This window comes from Oncorhynchus keta, chromosome 4 (genome assembly GCF_023373465.1).
Source record: "Oncorhynchus keta strain PuntledgeMale-10-30-2019 chromosome 4, Oket_V2, whole genome shotgun sequence".
In the NCBI taxonomy this organism is placed as follows: Eukaryota; Metazoa; Chordata; class Actinopteri; order Salmoniformes; family Salmonidae; genus Oncorhynchus; species Oncorhynchus keta.
The window spans coordinates 2,346,977-2,365,720 of record NC_068424.1 but is presented as its reverse complement, the minus strand read 5'-3'; the positions used below and the strand labels follow the sequence as shown (position 1 = coordinate 2,365,720).

At 53.8% G+C, this 18,744-nt stretch overlaps 1 protein-coding gene across 2 annotated transcripts in view; it reads right to left on the bottom strand.

Moving 5' to 3' along the window:
* The window catches only part of LOC118381823 (procollagen-lysine,2-oxoglutarate 5-dioxygenase 2-like), a 160,216-nt gene that overhangs the window by 19,729 nt on the left and 121,743 nt on the right, over positions 1–18,744 (bottom strand). For both annotated transcript variants that reach the window (XM_052498651.1, XM_052498648.1), the window contains 2 exons: positions 829–942; positions 319–384 (listed from right to left, as the gene is read on the bottom strand). In XM_052498651.1, the coding sequence (XP_052354611.1) occupies positions 319–384; positions 829–942 (180 nt within the window). The remainder of the gene's footprint in view (positions 1–318; positions 385–828; positions 943–18,744) is intronic.

The following is an 18,744-nucleotide window of genomic DNA, read 5'->3' as shown; positions in this document are numbered from 1 at the left end:
GTCACTAGAGACAGGCACCGAGTCACTAGAGACAGGCACAGAGTCACTAGAGACAGGCACCGAGTCACTAGAGACAGGCACCGATTCACTAGAGACAGGGCACCGAGTCACTAGAGACAGGCACTGAGTCACTAGAGACAGGCACCGAGTCACTAGAGACAGGCACCGAGTCACTAGAGACAGGCACAGAGTCACTAGAGACAGGCACCGAGTCACTAGAGACAGGTAATGAGTCACTGAGGACCTCACTCTGGGATCCACGGCGAGAGACACTTACTTTTCACATGACTGTATCTCTGAAACTTAAGATATACACACCTCTTCTAGGTAGTTCTCTGTGAAGATGCGTGTGTAGTTGGGGTGGATGTATTTCTCCTTCCAGTCCTGAGAGAGAGAGAGAGACAGAGACAGAGACAGAGAGACAGAGAGAGAGAGAGAGAGAGAGAGCTCACTGACCTCCATACCACGGCTTATCCTCGGACACTCCCCTCTCACCAGACACTCCCCTCTCACCAGACACTCCCCTCTCACCAGACACTCCCCTCTCACCAGACACTCCCCTCTCACCAGACACTCCCCTCTCACCAGACACTCCCCTCTCACCAGACACTCCCCTCTCACCAGACACAACCCAGAACTCTCAGTCAGTAAATCACAGATCCTTTTTAGCGAAGCCAGAGTTCACTGCATATTTACAGTACGTCATATTTTTTCATCACGACAAATGAAAAAAGACAAAAGGGTAATCGTATCTCACGGTTACCATATCTCAAAACGTACAGATACACAAATCAAACAAAAGCAGGGAGGGAGGATATGAGGACTTACCACTGGATTCTCAAATATCTGCCACAGATCACTGTTATAGTGTGACGTGTTAAAGCTGGCTGTGGATATTAGCCTTCCAAACTCATGGCGGTTCGTAATGTACATGAACATTCCCTGTAGCGGACAGAGAAAGTCAAAATTAGCCTTCCAAAGTGGACAGAGTTTCATAAATAGATTGTTTTCTAAGCTTCATATACAATAATAAAGATGATACCGTAAATGGTACCCACATAGTGGTTGACATGTCTCACCAGAACATAGTGGTTGACATGTCTCACCAGAACATAGTGGTTGACATGTCTCACCAGTACATAGTGGTTGACATGTCTCACCAGAACATAGTGGTTGACATGTCTCACCAGTACATAGTGGTTGACAACCAAACAATGACATGTCTCACCAGAACATGTGGTTGAAACCAAACTAGTGGTTATGTTCACCAGAACATAGTGGTTGACATGTGAGGAAGTGGTTGACATGTCTCAGCAGAACATAGTGGTGACATGAAGAACATAGTGGTTGACATGTCTCACCAGAACATAGTGGTTGACAGGGAACATAGTGGTTGACATGGAGAACATAGGGTGACATGGATAGTGGGACATGAGAACATAGTGGTTGACATGTCTCACCAGAACATGTCTCACCAGAACATGTCTCACCAGAACATAGTGGTTGACATGTCTCACCAGAACATAGTGGTTGACCAGAACATGTCTCACCAGAACATGTCTCACCAGAACATAGTGGTTGACATGTCTCACCAGAACATAGTGGTTGACATGTCTCACCAGAACATAGTGGTTGACATGTCTCAGCAGAACATAGTGGTTGACATGTCTCACCAGAACATAGTGGTTGACATGTCTCACCAGAACATAGTGGTTGACATGTCTCACCAGAACATAGTGGTTGACATGTCTCACCAGAACATAGTGGTTGACATGTCTCACCAGAACATAGTGGTTGACATGTCTCAGCAGAACATAGTGGTTGACATGTCTCATCAGAAGGGGACATGGAGAACATAGTGGTTGACATGTTAGACCAGGTGGTTGACATGGAGTGGGACATGAGGAAGTGGGACATGAGCAGAACATAGTGGTTGACATGTCTCACCAGAACATGTCTCACCAGAACATAGTGGTTGACATGTCTCACCAGAACATAGTGGTTAACATGTCTCACCAGAACATGTCTCACCAGAACATGTCTCACCAGTACATAGTGGTTGACATGTCTCACCAGAACATGTCTCACCATAACATGTCTCACCAGAACATAGTGGTTGACATGTCTCACCAGAACATAGTGGTTGACATGTCTCACCAGAACATAGTGGTTGACATGTCTCACCAGAACATAGTGGTTGACATGTCTCACCAGAACATAGTGGTTGACATGTCTCACCAGTACATAGTGGTTGACATGTCTCACCAGAACATAGTGGTTAACATGTCTCACCAGAACACTATCTGACAGGATGATTAGGTGTTCAGGAAACCAAACAATGACAACCACATGTCGATAAATAATACTGGATTATTTATGGAGGGGTGAGGAAGGGGAGGGGTGAGGAAGGGGAGGAGTGAGGAAGGGGAGGGGTGAGGAGGTACATGTTAGAGGGAGGGAGGGGTGAGGAAGGGGAGGGGTGAGGGAGTACATGTTAGAGGGAGGGATGGGTGAGGAAGGGGAGGAGTGAGGAGGTACATGTTAGAGGGAGGGAGGGGTGAGGAAGGGGAGGAGTGAGGGAGTACATGTTAGAGGGAGGGAGGGGTGAGGAAGGGGAGGAGTGAGGAGGTACATGTTAGAGGGAGGGAGGGGTGAGGAAGGGGAGGAGTGAGGAGGTATATGTTAGAGGGAGGGAGGAGTGAGGAAGGGGAGGAGTGAGGGAGGGGATGAGTGAGGGAGTACATGTTAGAGGGAGGGAGGGGTGAGGAAGGGGAGGAGTGAGGGAGTACATGTTAGAGGGAGGGAGGGGTGAGGAAGGGGAGGAGTGAGGGAGGGAGGAGTGAGGGAGTATATGTTTGAGGAAGGGGAGGAGTGAGGAGGTACATGTTAGAGGGAGGGAGGGGTGAGGAAGGGGAGGAGTGAGTAGGTATATGTTAGAGGGAGGGAGGAGTGATGAAGGGGAGGAGTGAGGGAGGGGAGGAGTGAGGGAGTACATGTTAGAGGGAGGGAGGAGTGAGGAAGGGGAGGAGTGAGGGAGTACATGTTAGGGGGAGGGAGGGGTGAGGAAGGGGAGGAGTGAGGGAGTACATGTTAGAGGGAGGGAGGGGTGAGGAAGGGGAGGAGTGAGGGAGTACATGGTAGAGGGAGGGGGGTTGAGGAGTGAGGGAGTGCATGTTAGAGGGAGGGAGAAGTGAGGAAGGGGAGGAGTGAGGGAGTACATGTTAGAGGGAGGGAGGGGTGAGGAAGGGGAGGGGTGAGGAAGGGGAGGGGTGAGGAGTACATGTTAGAGGGAGGGAGGGGTGAGGAAGGACATGTTAGAGGGAGGTGTAAGGAAGGGGAGGAGTGAGGGAGTACATGTTAGAGGGAGGGAGGGGTGAGGAGGTACATGTTAGAGGGAGGGAGGGGTGTGGAAGGGGAGGAGTGAGGGAGGGGAGGAGTGAGGGAGTACATGTTAGAGGGAGGGAGGGGTGAGAAAGGGGAGGAGTGAGGGAGTACATGTTAGATGGAGGGAGGAGTGTTGAAGGGGAGGAGTGAGGAGGTACATGTTAGAGGGAGGGAGGGGTGAGTAAGGGGAGGAGTGAGGAGGTACATGTTAGAGGGAGGGAGGGGTGAGGAAGGGGAGGAGTGAGGAGGTACATGTTAGAGGGAGGGAGGAGGAGGAAGGGGAGGGAGGGAGGGGAGGAGGAGGGAGTACATGTTAGAGGGAGGGAGGGGTGAGGAAGGGGAGGAGTGAGGGAGTACATGTTAGAGGAAGGGAGGAGGGGTGGAGGGGTGGAGGAGTGAGGGAGTACATGTTAGAGGGAGGGGAGGAGGAGGAAGGGAGGAGGAGGGAGGGGGAGGGAGGAGGGAGTACATGTTAGAGGGAGGGAGGGGTGAGGAAGGGAGGAGTGAGGGAGTACATGTTAGAGGGAGGGAGGGGTGATGAAGGGGAGGAGTGAGGAGTACATGTTAGAGGAAGGGGAGGAGTGAGGAAGGGGAGGGAGTACATGGAGGGAGGGGAGGAGTGAGGGGAGTACATTTTAGAGGGAGGGAGGGGTGAGGAAGGGGAGGAGTGAGGGAGTACATGTTAGAGGGAGGGAGGGGTGAGGAAGGGGAGGAGTGAGGGAGTACATGTTAGAGGGAGGGAGGGGTGAGGAAGGGGAGGAGTGAGGGAGTGCATGTTAGAGGGAGGGAGGGGTGTGGAAGGGGAGGAGTGAGGAGGTACATGTTAGAGGGAGGGAGGAGTGAGGAAGGGGAGGAGTGAGGGAGGGGAGGAGTGAGGGAGTACATGTTAGAGGGAGGGAGGGGTGAGGAAGGGGAGGAGTGAGGGAGTACATGTTAGAGGGAGGGAGGGGTGATGAAGGGGAGGAGTGAGGGAGTACATGTTAGAGGAAGGGGAGGAGTGAGGAAGGGGAGGAGTGAGGGAGGGGAGGAGTGAGGGAGTACATTTTAGAGGGAGGGAGGGGTGAGGAAGGGGAGGAGTGAGGGAGTACATGTTAGAGGGAGGGAGGGGTGAGGAAGGGGAGGAGTGAGGGAGTACATGTTAGAGGGAGGGAGGGGTGAGGAAGGGGAGGAGTGAGGGAGTGCATGTTAGAGGGAGGGAGGGGTGTGGAAGGGGAGGAGTGAGGAGGTACATGTTAGAGGGAGGGAGGAGTGTGGAAGGGGAGGGGTGAGAGAGTACATGTTAGAGGGAGGGAGGGGTGAGGAAGGGGAGGAGTGAGGAGGTACATGTTAGAGGGAGGGAGGGGTGAGGATGGGGAGGAGTGAGGGAGTACATGTTGGAGGGGTGAGGAAGGGGAGGAGTGAGGAGGTACATGTTAGAGGGAGGGCGGGGGGTGGAAGGGGAGGAGTGAGGGAGTACATGTTAGAGGGAGGGAGGAGTGAGAAAGGGGAGGGGTGAGGAACGGGAGGAGTGAGGGAGTACATGTTAGAGGGAGGGAGGGGTGAGGAAGGGGAGGAGTGAGGGAGTACATGTTAGAGGGAGGGCAGGGGGGAGGAAGGGGAGGAGTGAGGGAGTACATGTTAGAGGGAGGGAGGGGTGAGGAAGGACATGTTAGAGGGAGGGAGGGATGAGGAAGGGGAGGAGTGAGGGAGTACATGTTAGAGGGAGGGAGGGGTGAGGAAGGACATGTTAGAGGGAGGGATGGGTGAGGAGGGGGAGGAGTGAGGGAGTACATGTTAGAGGGAGGGAGGGGTGAGGAAGGGGAGGAGTGAGGGAGTAGATGTTAGAGGGAGGGAGGAGTGAGGAAGGGGAGGAGTGAGGGAGGGGAGGAGTGAGGGAGTACATGTTAGAGGGAGGGAGGGGTGAGGAAGGGGAAGAGTGAGGGAGTACATGTTAGAGGGAGGCAGGGGTGAGGAAGGGGAGGAGTGAGGGAGTACATGTTAGAGGGAGGGAGGGGTGAGGAAGGGGAGGAGTGAGGGAGTACATGTTAGAGGGAGGGAGGGGTGAGGAAGGACATGTTAGAGGGAGGGAGGGGTGTGGAAGGGGAGGAGTGAGGGAGTACATGTTAGAGGGAGGGAGGAGTGAGGGAGTACATGTTAGAGGGAGGGAGGGGTGAGGAAGGGGAGGAGTGAGGGAGTACATGTGAGAGGGAGGGAGGGGTGAGGAAGGGGAGGAGTGAGGAGGCACACGTTAGAGGGAGGGAGGGGTGAGGAAGGGGAGGAGTGAGGGAGTACATGTTAGAGGGAGGGAGGGGTGAGGAAGGGGAGGAGTGAGGGAGTACATGTTAGAGGGAGGGAGGGGTGAGGAAGGGGAGGAGTGAGGGAGTACATGTTAGAGGGAGGGAGGGGTGAGGAAGGGGAGGAGTGAGGGAGTACATGTTAGAGGGAGGGAGGAGTGAGGAAGGGGAGGAGTGAGGGAGGGGAGGAGTGAGGGAGTACATGTTAGAGGGAGGGAGGGGTGAGGAAGGGGAGGAGTGAGGGAGTACATGTTAGAGGGAGGGAGGGGTGACGAAGGGGAGGAGTGAGGGAGTACATGTTAGAGGAAGGGGAGGAGTGAGGAAGGGGAGGATTGAGGGAGGGGAGGAGTGAGGGAGTACATGTTAGAGGGAGGGAGGGGTGAGGAAGGGGAGGAGTGAGGGAGTACATGTTAGAGGGAGGGAGGGGTGAGGAAGGGGAGGAGTGAGGGAGTACATGTTAGAGGGAGGGAGGGGTGAGGAAGGGGAGGAGTGAGGGAGTGCATGTTAGAGGGAGGGAGGGGTGTGGAAGGGGAGGAGTGAGGAGGTACATGTTAGAGGGAGGGAGGAGTGTGGAAGGGGAGGGGTGAGAGAGTACATGTTAGAGGGAGGGAGGGGTGAGTAAGGGGAGGAGTGAGGGAGTACATGTTAGAGGGAGGGAGGAGTGAGGAAGGGGAGGAGTGAGGAGGCACATGTTAGAGGGAGGGAGGGGTGAGGAAGGGGAGGAGTGAGGAGGCACATGTTAGAGGGAGGGAGGAGTGAGGAAGGGGAGGGGTGAGGAAGGACATGTTAGAGGGAGGGAGGGGTGTGGAAGGGGAGGAGTGAGGGAGTACATGTTAGAGGGAGGGAGGGGTGAGGAAGGGGAAGAGAGAGGAAGGACAGGTTAGATGGAGGGAGAGAAGACATGGAGGGGGGAGGAAGAGGAGGGAGGGACAGGGTAGTGGGAGGGAGGGACAGGGTACGGGGAGGGAGGGGCAGGGTAGTGGGAGGGTGGGATATGATAGTGGGAGGGAGGGACAGGGTACTGGGAGGGAGGGACATGGTAGGGGGAGGGAGGGGCAGGGTAGTGGGAGGGTGGGATATGGTAGGGGGAGGGAGGGACAGGGTAGGGGGAGGGAGGGACAGGGTAGGGGGAGGGAGGGAGGGACATGGTAGGGGGAGGGAGGGACATGGTAAGGGGAGGGAGGGACATGGTAGGGGGAGGGAGGGACATGGTAGGGGGAGGGAGGGACATGGTAGGGGGAGGGAGGGAGGGACATGGTAGGGGGAGGGAGGGACATGGTAGGGGTAGGAAGGGACATGGTAGGGGAGGGAGGGACATGGTAGGGGGAGGGAGGGACATGGTAGGGGGAGGGAGGGACATGGTAGGGGAGGGAGGGACATGGTAGGGGAGGGAGGGAGGGACATGGTAGGGGAAGGAGGGACATGGTTGGGGGAGGGAGGGACATGGTAGGGGGGCAGGGACATGGTAGGGGGAAGGGACATGGTAGGGGGAGGGAGGGAGGGACATGGTAAGGGGAGGGAGGGAGGGACATGGTAGGGGGAGGGAGGGACATGGTAGGGAGATGGAGGGACATGGTAGGGGGAGGGAGGGAAGGACATGGTAGGGGAGGGAGGGACATGGTAGGGGGAGAAAGGGACATGGTAGGGGGAGGGAGGGAGGGACATGGTAGGGGGAGGGAGGGAGGGACATGGTAGGGGAGGGAGGGAGGGACATGGTAGGGGGAGGGAGGGAGGGACATGTTAGGGGGAGGGAGGGAGGGAGGGACATGTTAGGGGAGGGAGGGAGGGAGGGACATGTTAGGGGGAGGGAGGGACATGGTAGGGGGAGGGAAGGACATGGTAGGGGGAGGGAAGGACATGGTAGGGGGAGGGAAGGACATGGTAGGGGGAGGAAGGGACATGGTAGGGGAAGGGAGGGAGGGACATGGTAGGGGGAGGGAGGGAGGGACATGTTAGGGGGAGGGAGGGACGGACATGTTAGGGGAGGGAGGGACATGGTAGGGGGAGGGAGGGAGGGACATGGTAGGGGGAGGGAGGGAGGGACATGGTAGGGGGAGGGAGGGACAGGGTAGTTGGAGGGAGGGACATGGTAGGGGGAGGGGGACAGGGTAGGGGGAGGGAGGGACATGGTAGGGGGAGGGAGGGACATGGTAGGGGGAGGGAGGGAGGGACATGGTAGGGGAAGGAGGGACATGGTAGGGGGGCAGGGACATGGTAGGGAGATGGAGGGACATGGTAGGGGGAGGGAAGGACATGGTAGGGGGAGGGAGGGAAGGACATGGTAGGGGGGAGGACAGGGTAGGGGGACATGGTAGGGGAGGGGGAGACATGGTAGGGAAGGGAGGCACATGGTAGGGAGAGGGGGAGACATGGTAGGGGGAGGGTGTCTGGACTGCACATTCAGACTAGGCGTTCTGTCTTTCTCCCCTTGACAAATCACAGATGGGTTGTTTTGGATCTTTGACCATCTGTTTTCTCTTTAATGCAAATTATGTCTCCAATTTATGAATTATGCTTTTCTTGATGTGGTTTTTGGAGGGAGTGTGTCCTGCTGGGAGTAAAAAGGTGTAGCTAAGGTCTAAACAGCTAGCCTAGTCTGAGACGGTCAGAGCGTTGGGGAGAAAAGCTGGTGACATAGTTGTGGGGGTTAGGGGGCGAAGGGATTGGCTGTGGGGTTTAAATAATGGATGCAGCTTGCATGTGGCCAATACTATAGCTCCGTGACTATAGCTCTGTGACTATAGCTCCGTTACTATAGCTCCGTGACTATAGCTCTGTGACTATAGCTCCGTTACTATAGCTCCGTGACTATAGCTCCGCGACTATAGCTCCGCGACTATAGCTCCGCGACTATAGCTCCGTGACTATAGCTCCATGACTATAGCTCCATTACTATAGCTCTGTGTATAGCTTTGTTACTATAGCTCCGTGACTATAGCTCCGTGACTATAGCTCCGTGACTATAGCTCCGTGACTATAGCTCCGTGACTATAGCCCCGTGACTATAGCCCCGTGACTATAGCTCCGTGACTATAGCTCCGTGACTATAGCTCCGTGACTATAGCTCCGTGACTATAGCTCTGTTACTATAGCTCCGTGACTATAGCTCCGTTACTATAGCTCCGCGACTATAGCTCCGTGACTATAGCTCCGTGACTATAGCTCCGTGACTATAGCTCCGTGACTATAGCTCCGTGACTATAGCTCTGTGACTATAGCTCAGTTACTATAGCTCCGTGACTAAAGCTCCGTGACTATAGCTCCGTGACTATAGCTCCGCGACTATAGCTCCGCGACTATAGCTCCGTGACTATAGCTCCGTTACTATAGCTCCGTGAATATAGCTCCGTGAATATAGCTCCGTTACTATAGCTCCGTTACTAAAGCTCCGTGACACTATATACAGTGCCTTGCGAAAGTATTCGGCCCCCTTGAACTTTGCGACCTTTTGTCACATTTCAGGCTTCAAACATAAAGATATAAAACTGTATTCTTTTGTGAAGAATCAACAACAAGTGGGACACAATCATGAAGTGGAACGAGATTTATTGGATATTTCAAACTTTTTTAACAAAGCAAAAACTGAAAAATTGGGCGTGCAAAATTATTCAGCCCCCTTAAGTTAATACTTTGTAGCGCCACCTTTTGCTGCGATTACAGCTGTAAGTTGCTTGGGGTATGTCTCTATCAGTTTTGCACATCGAGAGGCTGACATTTTTTCCCATTCCTCCAAAACAGCTCAAGCTCAGTGAGGTTGGATGGAGAGCATTTGTGAACAGCAGTTTTCAGTTCTTTCCACAGATTCTCGATTGGATTCAGGTCTGGACTTTGACTTGGCCATTCTAACACCTGGATATGTTTATTTTTGAACCATTCCATTGTAGATTTTGCTTTATGTTTTGGATCATTGTCTTGTTGGAAGACAAATCTCCGTCCCAGTCTCAGGTCTTGTCACGAGTCCGACCGAGGGTGTTTCCCCTGTGTTTGGGAACGTTACTTTTGTGAGCACCCTGTGGTGCGTTGGTGCTAGTAAAAGACGCACAGCATTGAACTCTGTCTCCTGCATTTTGACTCCACACCCACGACACCCGGAGCATTACAGAATCCCGCACCCATCACATTGATGGAGTCAGCAGGAGCAGCAGCCAACCCTCTCCCATCGATGGAGGAACGGGTTCTCCACCACACCACCGTCCTCCATCGGATCGGATCCGCGATGGATCAAGTGATGGAGAGAATGGAAAGATGGGAGAGGAGTGGTCTCCTCTCTCCACCTTCGGCACTCACGGTTCCGGACTCCCCATCTCCCGACTCCAGCATCCTCCGTCTGACGCTGCCGAGGGATTATGATGGAGCGGCGGCGGGTTGCCAGGGGTTTCTGCTTCAGCTGGAGCTATACCTGGCCACCATCAGACCCACTCCCTCAGGAGCAGAGAGGGTGAGTGTCCTCATCTCCTGCCTCACGGGTCGTGCTCTGGAGTGGGCGAACGCAGTCTGGAATGGCCCAGACTCAGCGCGGGAGCACTACACAGAGTTTTCCTGCCGTTTCCGTGCCGTGTTTGATCACCCTCTAGACGGCCGAGCGGTGGGAGAACGACTATTTCATCTCAGGCAGGAGAAGAGGAGCGCCCAGGATTACGCGCTGGAGTTCCGGACCTTGGCAGCCGGATCTGGGTGGAACGACAGGGCCCTTATGGACCACTACAGGTGTATTCTCCGAGAGGACGTCCGCCGGGAGTTAGCGTGTCGGGACACCACTCTGTCACTGGATCAGCTGATCGACATGTCCATTCGATCCGCTCCCATTCCCATGGAGTTGGGAGGGGCTACGCCGAGGGGTACCGGAGGAGGTGGCCTTCCCTGCACCAACTGTGGTCGGAGAGGGCACACGTCTGATCGGTGCTGGGGGGGTCCGTCTGGGAGTAGAGATGGCAGGCGGAACGCTTCTCGGTCACCCCAGGTGAGTCAGCATCAGACTCACCCAGAACCCCTTGTTGGCCATATGTTTGTCTTAATCTCTTTCCTTCACTTTTTTCCCTCTTCCCAGCATAGGGCGCTAGTCGATTCAGGCGCAGCTGGGAACTTTATGGATCGCGGACTCGCCCTTAAGTTAGGGGTTCCGCTGGTGCCGATAGATTCTCCTTTCCCCGTGCACTCCCTAGATAGCCGGCCATTAGGGTCAGGGATGGTCAGGGAGACCACGGTCCCACTGGACATGGTGACGCAGGGGAATCATAGGGAGCGTATCAGTTTTTTTATTATTGATTCGCCTGCGTTTCCAGTGGTGCTGGGGACTCCCTGGCTGGCCCGGCACAATCCTAAAATTTCGTGGAGACAGGGGGTTCTCCAGGGGTGGTCAGAGGAGTGTTCTGGAAGGTGTTTGGGAGTTTCCATCGGTGCCACGTCGGTGGAGAGTCCAGACCAGGGTTCCACGGTGTACATTCCCCCCGAGTATGCCGATTTGGCAATCGCTTTCAGTAAAGTGAAAGCGACTGAATTACCACCTTATCGACCGGGAAGGGATTGTACGATAGATCTCCAGGTAGACGCTGCGCTTCCCAAGAGTCACGTGTACCCACTGTCCCAGGAGGAGACGTTGGCAATGGAGACATATGTCACGGAGTCACTGGGACAGGGGTACATTCGGCCCTCCATTTCACCCGTCTCCTCGAGTTTCTTTTTTGTGAGGAAAAAGGAGGGAGGTTTGCGTCCGTGTATCGATTATAGAGGTCTAAACGCCATCACAGTGGGGTATAGTTACCCTCTACCTCTCATCGCTACGGCGGTGGAATCGTTCCACGGAGCGCAGTTCTTCACAAAACTGGATCTCAGGAGCGCGTATAGTCTGGTGCGTATTCGGAAGGGAGACGAGTGGAAAACCGCATTTAGTACTACATCCGGCCACTATGAGTACCTCGTCATTAGGGCCGTGCGTAATTGGCCGACTCCAACCACGGTAAAGGAGGTGCAGCGGTTTTTGGGTTTTGCCAACTACTACCGGAGGTTTATCCGGGGTTTTGGCCAGATAGCGGCTCCCATTACCTCACTGCTGGGGGGGGGCCCGGTGCGATTGCAGTGGTCAGCACAGGCGGACAGAGCATTCAACAAGTTGAAGGCGCTGTTCACTGATGCGCCCGTGTTGGCGCATCCGGATCCCTCTCTAGCATTCATAGTGGAGGTGGACGCGTCCGAGGCTGGGGTGGGTGCCGTGTTATCACAGCGCTCGGGTACGCCACTAAAACTCCGCCCCTGCGCTTTCTTCTCAAGGAAGCTCAGCCCAGCGGAGCGTAACTATGATGTGGGGGACCAGGAGTTGCTATCGGTGGTTAGAGCTCTGAAGGTGTGGAGACACTGGCTTGAGGGGGCTAAGCACCCTTTTCTCATCTGGACCGACCACCAGAATCTGGAGTATATTCGGGCAGCTAGGAGACTTAACCCACGTCAGGCAAGGTGGGCCATATTCTTCACCCGGTTCCGGTTTACTTTGTCTTATAGACCGGGCTCCCAGAACGTGAAGGCTGACGCACTGTCCCGCCTTTACGACACTGAGGATGGGTCCACCGAACCTACTCCCATCCTTCCCGCCTCTAAGCTGGTAGCCCCAGTGGTATGGGAGGTGGACTCGGACATCGAGCGGGCGTTACGGGCTGAACCCGCGCCTCCTCAGTGTCCAGCGGGGCGAAGGTACGTGCCGCTTGATGTTCGGGACAAGCTGATTCGGTGGGCTCACGTCCTACCCTCCTCGGGTCACCCTGGGGTGACGAGGACAGTGGGGAGCCTTCAGGGGAGGTATTGGTGGCCTACGTTGGTTAAGGACGTTAAGGGTTATGTCTCCTCTTGCTCAGGGTGCGCTCAGAGTAAGGCTCCTAGGCACCTTCCTAGAGGGAAGCTACAACCCCTCCCCGTTCCACAGCGGCCATGGTCACATCTGTCCATAGATTTCCTGACCGATCTTCCGCCGTCTCAGGGGAACACCGCGGTTCTAGTGATTGTGGATCGGTTTTCTAAGTCCTGCCGTCTCCTCCTGTTGCCCGGTATCCCTACAGCCCTGCAGACTGCGGAGGCATTATTTACCCATGTCTTTCGGCACTACGGGGTGCCGGAGGACATCATTTCTGATCGGGGCCCCCAATTCACGTCTCGGGTATGGAGAGCGTTCATGGAACGCTTGGGGGTCTCTGTCAGCCTGACCTCCGGTTATCACCCAGAGAGTAATGGGCAGGTGGAGAGAATGAACCAGGAGGTGGGTAAGTTTCTGCGGTCGTATTGCCAGGATCGGCCAGGGAGTGGGCACGATACATTCCCTGGGCTGAAATGGCTCAGAACTCACTACGCCACTCCTCTACTAACGTGTCCCCTTGTCAGTGTGTGTTGGGATACCAGCCGGTCCTGGCACCATGGCATCCGAGCTAGACCGAGGCTCCTGCGGTGGAGGAATGGGTACAGCGCTCCAAGGAGACCTGGAGGGCCGTCCAGGAATCTCTACGACAAGCGAGTGGACGGCAGAAGAGGAGTGCTGACCGCCACCGCAGTGAGGCCCCGTGTTTGTACCGGGGGACAGGGTCTGGCTCTCGACCCGAAACCTACCTCTCCGCTTGCCCTGCCGGAAGCTGGGTCCGCAGTGTGTAGGGCCCTTTAAAGTCCTGAGGAGAATAAACGAGGTGTGTTATCGATTACAACTCCCTTCCTATTATCGTATTAACCCCTCGTTTCATGTGTCTCTCCTCAGGCCGGTGGTAGCTGGTCCCCTGCAGGACAGTGAGGTGCCGGAGGCCCCCCCCCCCTCTGGACATCGAGGGGACCCCGGCGTACACGATCCGTGCTATTCTGGACTCAAGACGCCGGGTGAGGGGCTTGCAGTACCTCGTGGACTGGGAGGGGTACGGTCCGGAGGAGAGGTGCTGGGTACCGGTGGGGGACATCTTGGATCCATCCATGTTGAGGGATTTCCATCGCCTGCATCCGGATCGCCCTGCACCTTGTCCTCCGGGGCGACCTCGAGGCCGGTGTCGGCGCGCTGCGGGAGCCGCGCGTCAGGAGGGGGGTACTGTCACGAGTCCGACCGAGGGTGTAGAATTATTACACTCAACGGAACGACTTGATTAGTGTAGTGTCAACAACGCAGCTACTGCCAGCTAGCCTACTTTAGCAGTACTGTATCATTTTAATCATTTTAGTCAATAAGATTCTTGCTACGTAGCTTAACTTTCTGAACATTCGAGACGTGTAGTCCGCTTGTCATTCCAATTTCCTTGCATTAGCGTAGCCTTTTCTGTAGCCTGTCAACTATGTGTCTGTCTATCCCTGTTCTCTCCTCTCTGCACAGACCATACAAACGCTCCACACCGCGTGGCCGCGACCACCCTAACCTGGTGGTCCCAGCGCGTACGACCCACGTGGAGTTCCAGGTCTCTGTAGCCTCTGGAACTGCCAATCTGCGGCCAACAAGGCAGAGTTCATCTCAGCCTATGCCTCCCTCCAGTCCCTTGACTTCTTGGCACTGACGGAAACATGGATCACCACAGATAACACTGCTACTCCTACTGCTCTTCCTCGTCCGCCCACGTGTTTCGCACACCCCGAGAGCTTCTGGTCAGCGGGGTGGTGGCACCGGGATCCTCATCTCTCCCAAGTGGTCTTTCTCTCTTTCTCCCCTTACCCATCTGTCTATTGCCTCCTTTGAATTCCATGCTGTCACAGTTACCAGCCCTTTCAAGCTTAACATCCTTATCATTTATCGCCCTCCAGGTTCCCTCGGAGAGTTCATCAATGAGCTTGATGCCTTGATAAGCTCCTTTCCTGAGGACGGCTCACCTCTCACAGTTCTGGGCGACTTTAACCTCCCCACGTCTACCTTTGACTCATTCCTCTCTGCCTCCTTCTTTCCACTCCTCTCCTCTTTGACCTCACCCTCTCACCCTCCCCCTACTCACAAGGCAGGCAATACGCTTGACCTCATCTTTACTAGATGCTGTTCTTCCACTAACCTCATTGCAACTCCCCTCCAAGTCTCCGACCACTACCTTGTATCCTTTTCCCTCTCGCTCTCATCCAACACTTCCCACACTGCCCCTACTCGGATGGTATCGCGCCGTCCCAATCTTCGCTCTCTCTCCCCGCTACTCTCTCCTCTTCCATCCTATCTTCTCTTCCCTCTGCTCAAACTTTCTCCAACCTATCTCCTGATTCTGCCTCCTCAACCCTCCTCTCCTCCCTTACTGCATCCTTTGACTCCCTATGTCCCCTATCCTCCAGGCCGGCTCGGTCCTCCCCTCCCGCTCCGTGGCTCGACGACTCATTGCGAGCTCACAGAACAGGGCTGAGCGGAAATGGAGGAAAACTCGCCTCCCTGCGGACCTGGCATCCTTTCACTCCCTCCTCTCTACATTTTCCTCCTCTGTCTCTGCTGCTAAAGCCACTTTCTACCATTCTAAATTCCAAGCATCTGCCTCTAACCCTAGGAAGCTCTTTGCCACCTTCTCCTCCCTCCTGAATCCTCCCCCCTCCCTCCTCCCTCTCTGCAGATGACTTCGTCAACCATTTTGAAAAGAAGGTCGATGACATCCGATCCTCGTTTGCTAAGTCAAACGACACCGCTGGTTCTGCTCATACTGCCCTACCCTATGCTCTGACCTCTTTCTCCCTCTCTCTCCAGATGAAATCTCGCGTCTTTGACGGCCGGCCGCCCAACAACCTGCCCGCTTGACCCTATCCCCTCCTCTCTTCTCCAGACCATTTCCGGAGACCTTCTCCCTTACCTTACCTCGCTCATCAACTCATCCCTGACCGCTGGCTACGTCCCTCCCGTCTTCAAGAGAGCGAGAGTTGCACCCCTTCTGAAAAAACCTACACTCGATCCCTCCGATGTCAACAACTACAGACCAGTATCCCTTCTCTCTTTCTCTCCAAAACTCTTGAGCGTGCCGTCCTTGGCCAGCTCTACCGCTATCTCTCTCAGAATGACCTTCTTGATCCAAATCAGTCAGGTTTCAAGACTAGTCATTCAACTGAGACTGCTCTTCTCTGTATCACGGAGGCGCTCCGCACTGCTAAAGCTAACTCTCTCTCCTCTGCTCTCATCCTTCTAGACCTATCGGCTGCCTTCGATACTGTGAACCATCAGATCCTCCTCTCCACCCTCTCCGAGTTGGGCATCTCCGGCGCGGCCCACGCTTGGATTTCCTACCTGACAGCTCCTACCAGGTGGCGTGGCGAGAATCTGTCTCCTCACCACGCGCTCTCACCACTGGTGTCCCCAGGGCTCTGTTCTAGGCCCTCTCTTATTCTCGCTATACACCAAGTCACTTGGCTCTGTCATAACCTCACATGGTCTCTCCTATCATTGCTATGCAGACGACACACAATTAATCTTCTCCTTTCCCCCTTCTGATGACCAGGTGGCGAATCGCATCTCTGCATGTCTGGCAGACATATCAGTGTGGATGACGGATCACCACCTCAAGCTGAACCTCAGCAAGACGGAGCTCCTCTTCCTCCCGGGAAGGACTTTGTTCCATGATCTCGCCATCACGGTTGACAACTCCATTGTGTCCTCCTCCCAGAGCGCTAAGAACCTTGGCGTGATCCTGACAACACCCTGACGTTCTCAACTAACATCAAGGCGGTGTCCCGTTCCTTAGGTTCATGCTCTACAACATCCGCAGAGTACGACCCTGCCTCACACAGGAAGCAGCGCAGGTCCTAATCCAGGCACTTGTCATCTCCCGTCTTGATTACTGCAACTCGCTGTTGGCTGGGCTCCCTGCCTGTGCCATTAAACCCCTACAACTCATCCAGAACGCCGCAGCCCGTCTGGTGTTCAACCTTCCCAAGTTCTCTCACGTCACCCCGCTCCTCCGCTCTCTCCACTGGCTTCCAGTTGAAGCTCGCATCCGCTACAAGACCATGGTGCTCGCCACGGAGCTGTGAGGGGAACGGCACCTCAGTACCTCCAGGCTCTGATCAGGCCCTACACCCAAACAAGGGCACTGCGTTCATCCACCTCTGGCCTGCTCGCCTCCCTACCACTGAGGAAGTACAGTTCCCGCTCATCCCAGTCAAAACTGTTCGCTGCTCTGGCCCCCAATGGTGGAACAAACTCCCTCACGACGCCAGGACAGCGGAGTCAATCACCACCTTCCGGAGACACCTGAAACCCCACCTCTTCAAGGAATACCTAGGATAGGGTAAGTAAGGGTAAGTAATCCTTCTCACCCCCCTATCTCCCCCCAACAAGATTTAGATGCAAGTGGCTGTTCCACTGGTTGTCATAAGGTGTATGCACCAATTTGTAAGTCGCTCTGGATAAGAGCGTCTGCTAAATGACTTAAATGTAATGTAAATGTAATGTATGTAAATGTGTTTCCCCTTCCCGGGCGGGTGGAGCTTGGCGGTCGTCATCACCGGCCTATTAGCTGCCACTGATTGTTTTTCCTCTCCCTCCTTGTATGTTTAGTGGTAGCACCTGTTCATGTTTAATTAGTTTGTCTTTATTAGACAGCCGGCCCGCCTGGTTGTTGTGCGGGATTATTTTCATTGTAACCTTCGGCTCTGTTGTAGAGGTACGTGTTTAGTGCCTGGTTGTGTATTTTTCCATTGTATTTTTTCCCCTGTGTTTGGGAACGTTACTTTTGTGAGCACCCTGTTGTGCGTTGGTGCTAGTAAAAGACGCACAGCATTGAACTCTGTCTCCTGCATTTTGACTCCACACCCACGACACCCGGAGCATTACAGGTCTTTTGCAGACTCCATCAGGTTTTCTAGAATGGTCCTGTATTTGGCTCCATCCATCTTCCCATCAATTTTAACCATCTTCCCTGTCCCTGCTGAAGAAAAGCAGGCCCAAACCATGATGCTGCCACCACCATGTTTGACAGTGGGGATGGTGTGTTCAGGGTGATGAGCTGTGTTGCTTTTACGCCAAACATAACGTTTTGCATTGTTGCCAAAAAGTTCAATTTTGGTTTCATCTGACCAGAGCACCTTCTTCCACATGTTTGGTGTGTCTCCCAGGTGGCTTGTGGCAAACTTTAAACAACACTTTTTATGGATATCTTTAAGAAATGGCTTTCTTCTTGCCACTCTTCCATAAAGGCCAGATTTGTGCAATATACGACTGATTGTTGTCCTACGGACAGAGTCTCCCACCTCAGCTGTAGATCTCTGCAGTTCATCCAGAGTGATCATGGGCCTCTTGGCTGCATCTCTGATCAGTCTTCTCCTTGTATGAGCTGAAAGTTTAGAGGGACGGCCAGGTCTTGGTAGATTTGCAGTGGTCTGATACTCCTTCCATTTCAATATTATCGCTTGCACAGTGCTCCTTGGGATGTTTAAAGCTTGGGAAATCTTTTTGTATCCAAATCCGTCTTTAAACTTCTTCACAACAGTATCTCGGACCTGCCTGGTGTGTTCCTTGTTCTTCATGATGCTCTCTGCACTTTTAACAGACCTCTGAGACTATCACAGTGCAGGTTCATTTATACGGAGACTTGATTACACACAGGTGGATTGTATTTATCATCATTAGTCATTTGGGTCAACATTGGATCATTCAGAGATCCTCACTGAACTTCTGGAGAGAGTTTGCTGCACTGAAAGTAAAGGGGCTGAATAATTTTGCACGCCCAATTTTTCAGTTTTTGATTTGTTAAAAAAGTTTGAAATATCCAATAAATGTCGTTCCACTTCATGATTGTGTCCCACTTGTTGTTGATTCTTCACAAATAAATGCAGTTTTATATCTTTATGTTTGAAGCCTGAAATGTGGCAAAAGGTCGCAAAGCACTGTATATCAGTTACTATAGCTACTTAAATGACACTACGTGACTATATATAGATTGGTTACTATAGCTCCGTAAATGACGCTACGTGACTATATATAGATCGGTTACTATAGCTACGTAAATGAAGCTACGTGACTATATATAGATCAATAACTACTATAGCTACGTAAATGACGCTACCTGACTATAATGTGACTGAAATAATAAAAATAAAAAACACCAAATGGTTTCCTACCAGTGTTGGACATTGTAAACCTACATTGTAAAACTACATGGTAAAACTACATGGTAAACCTACATTGTAA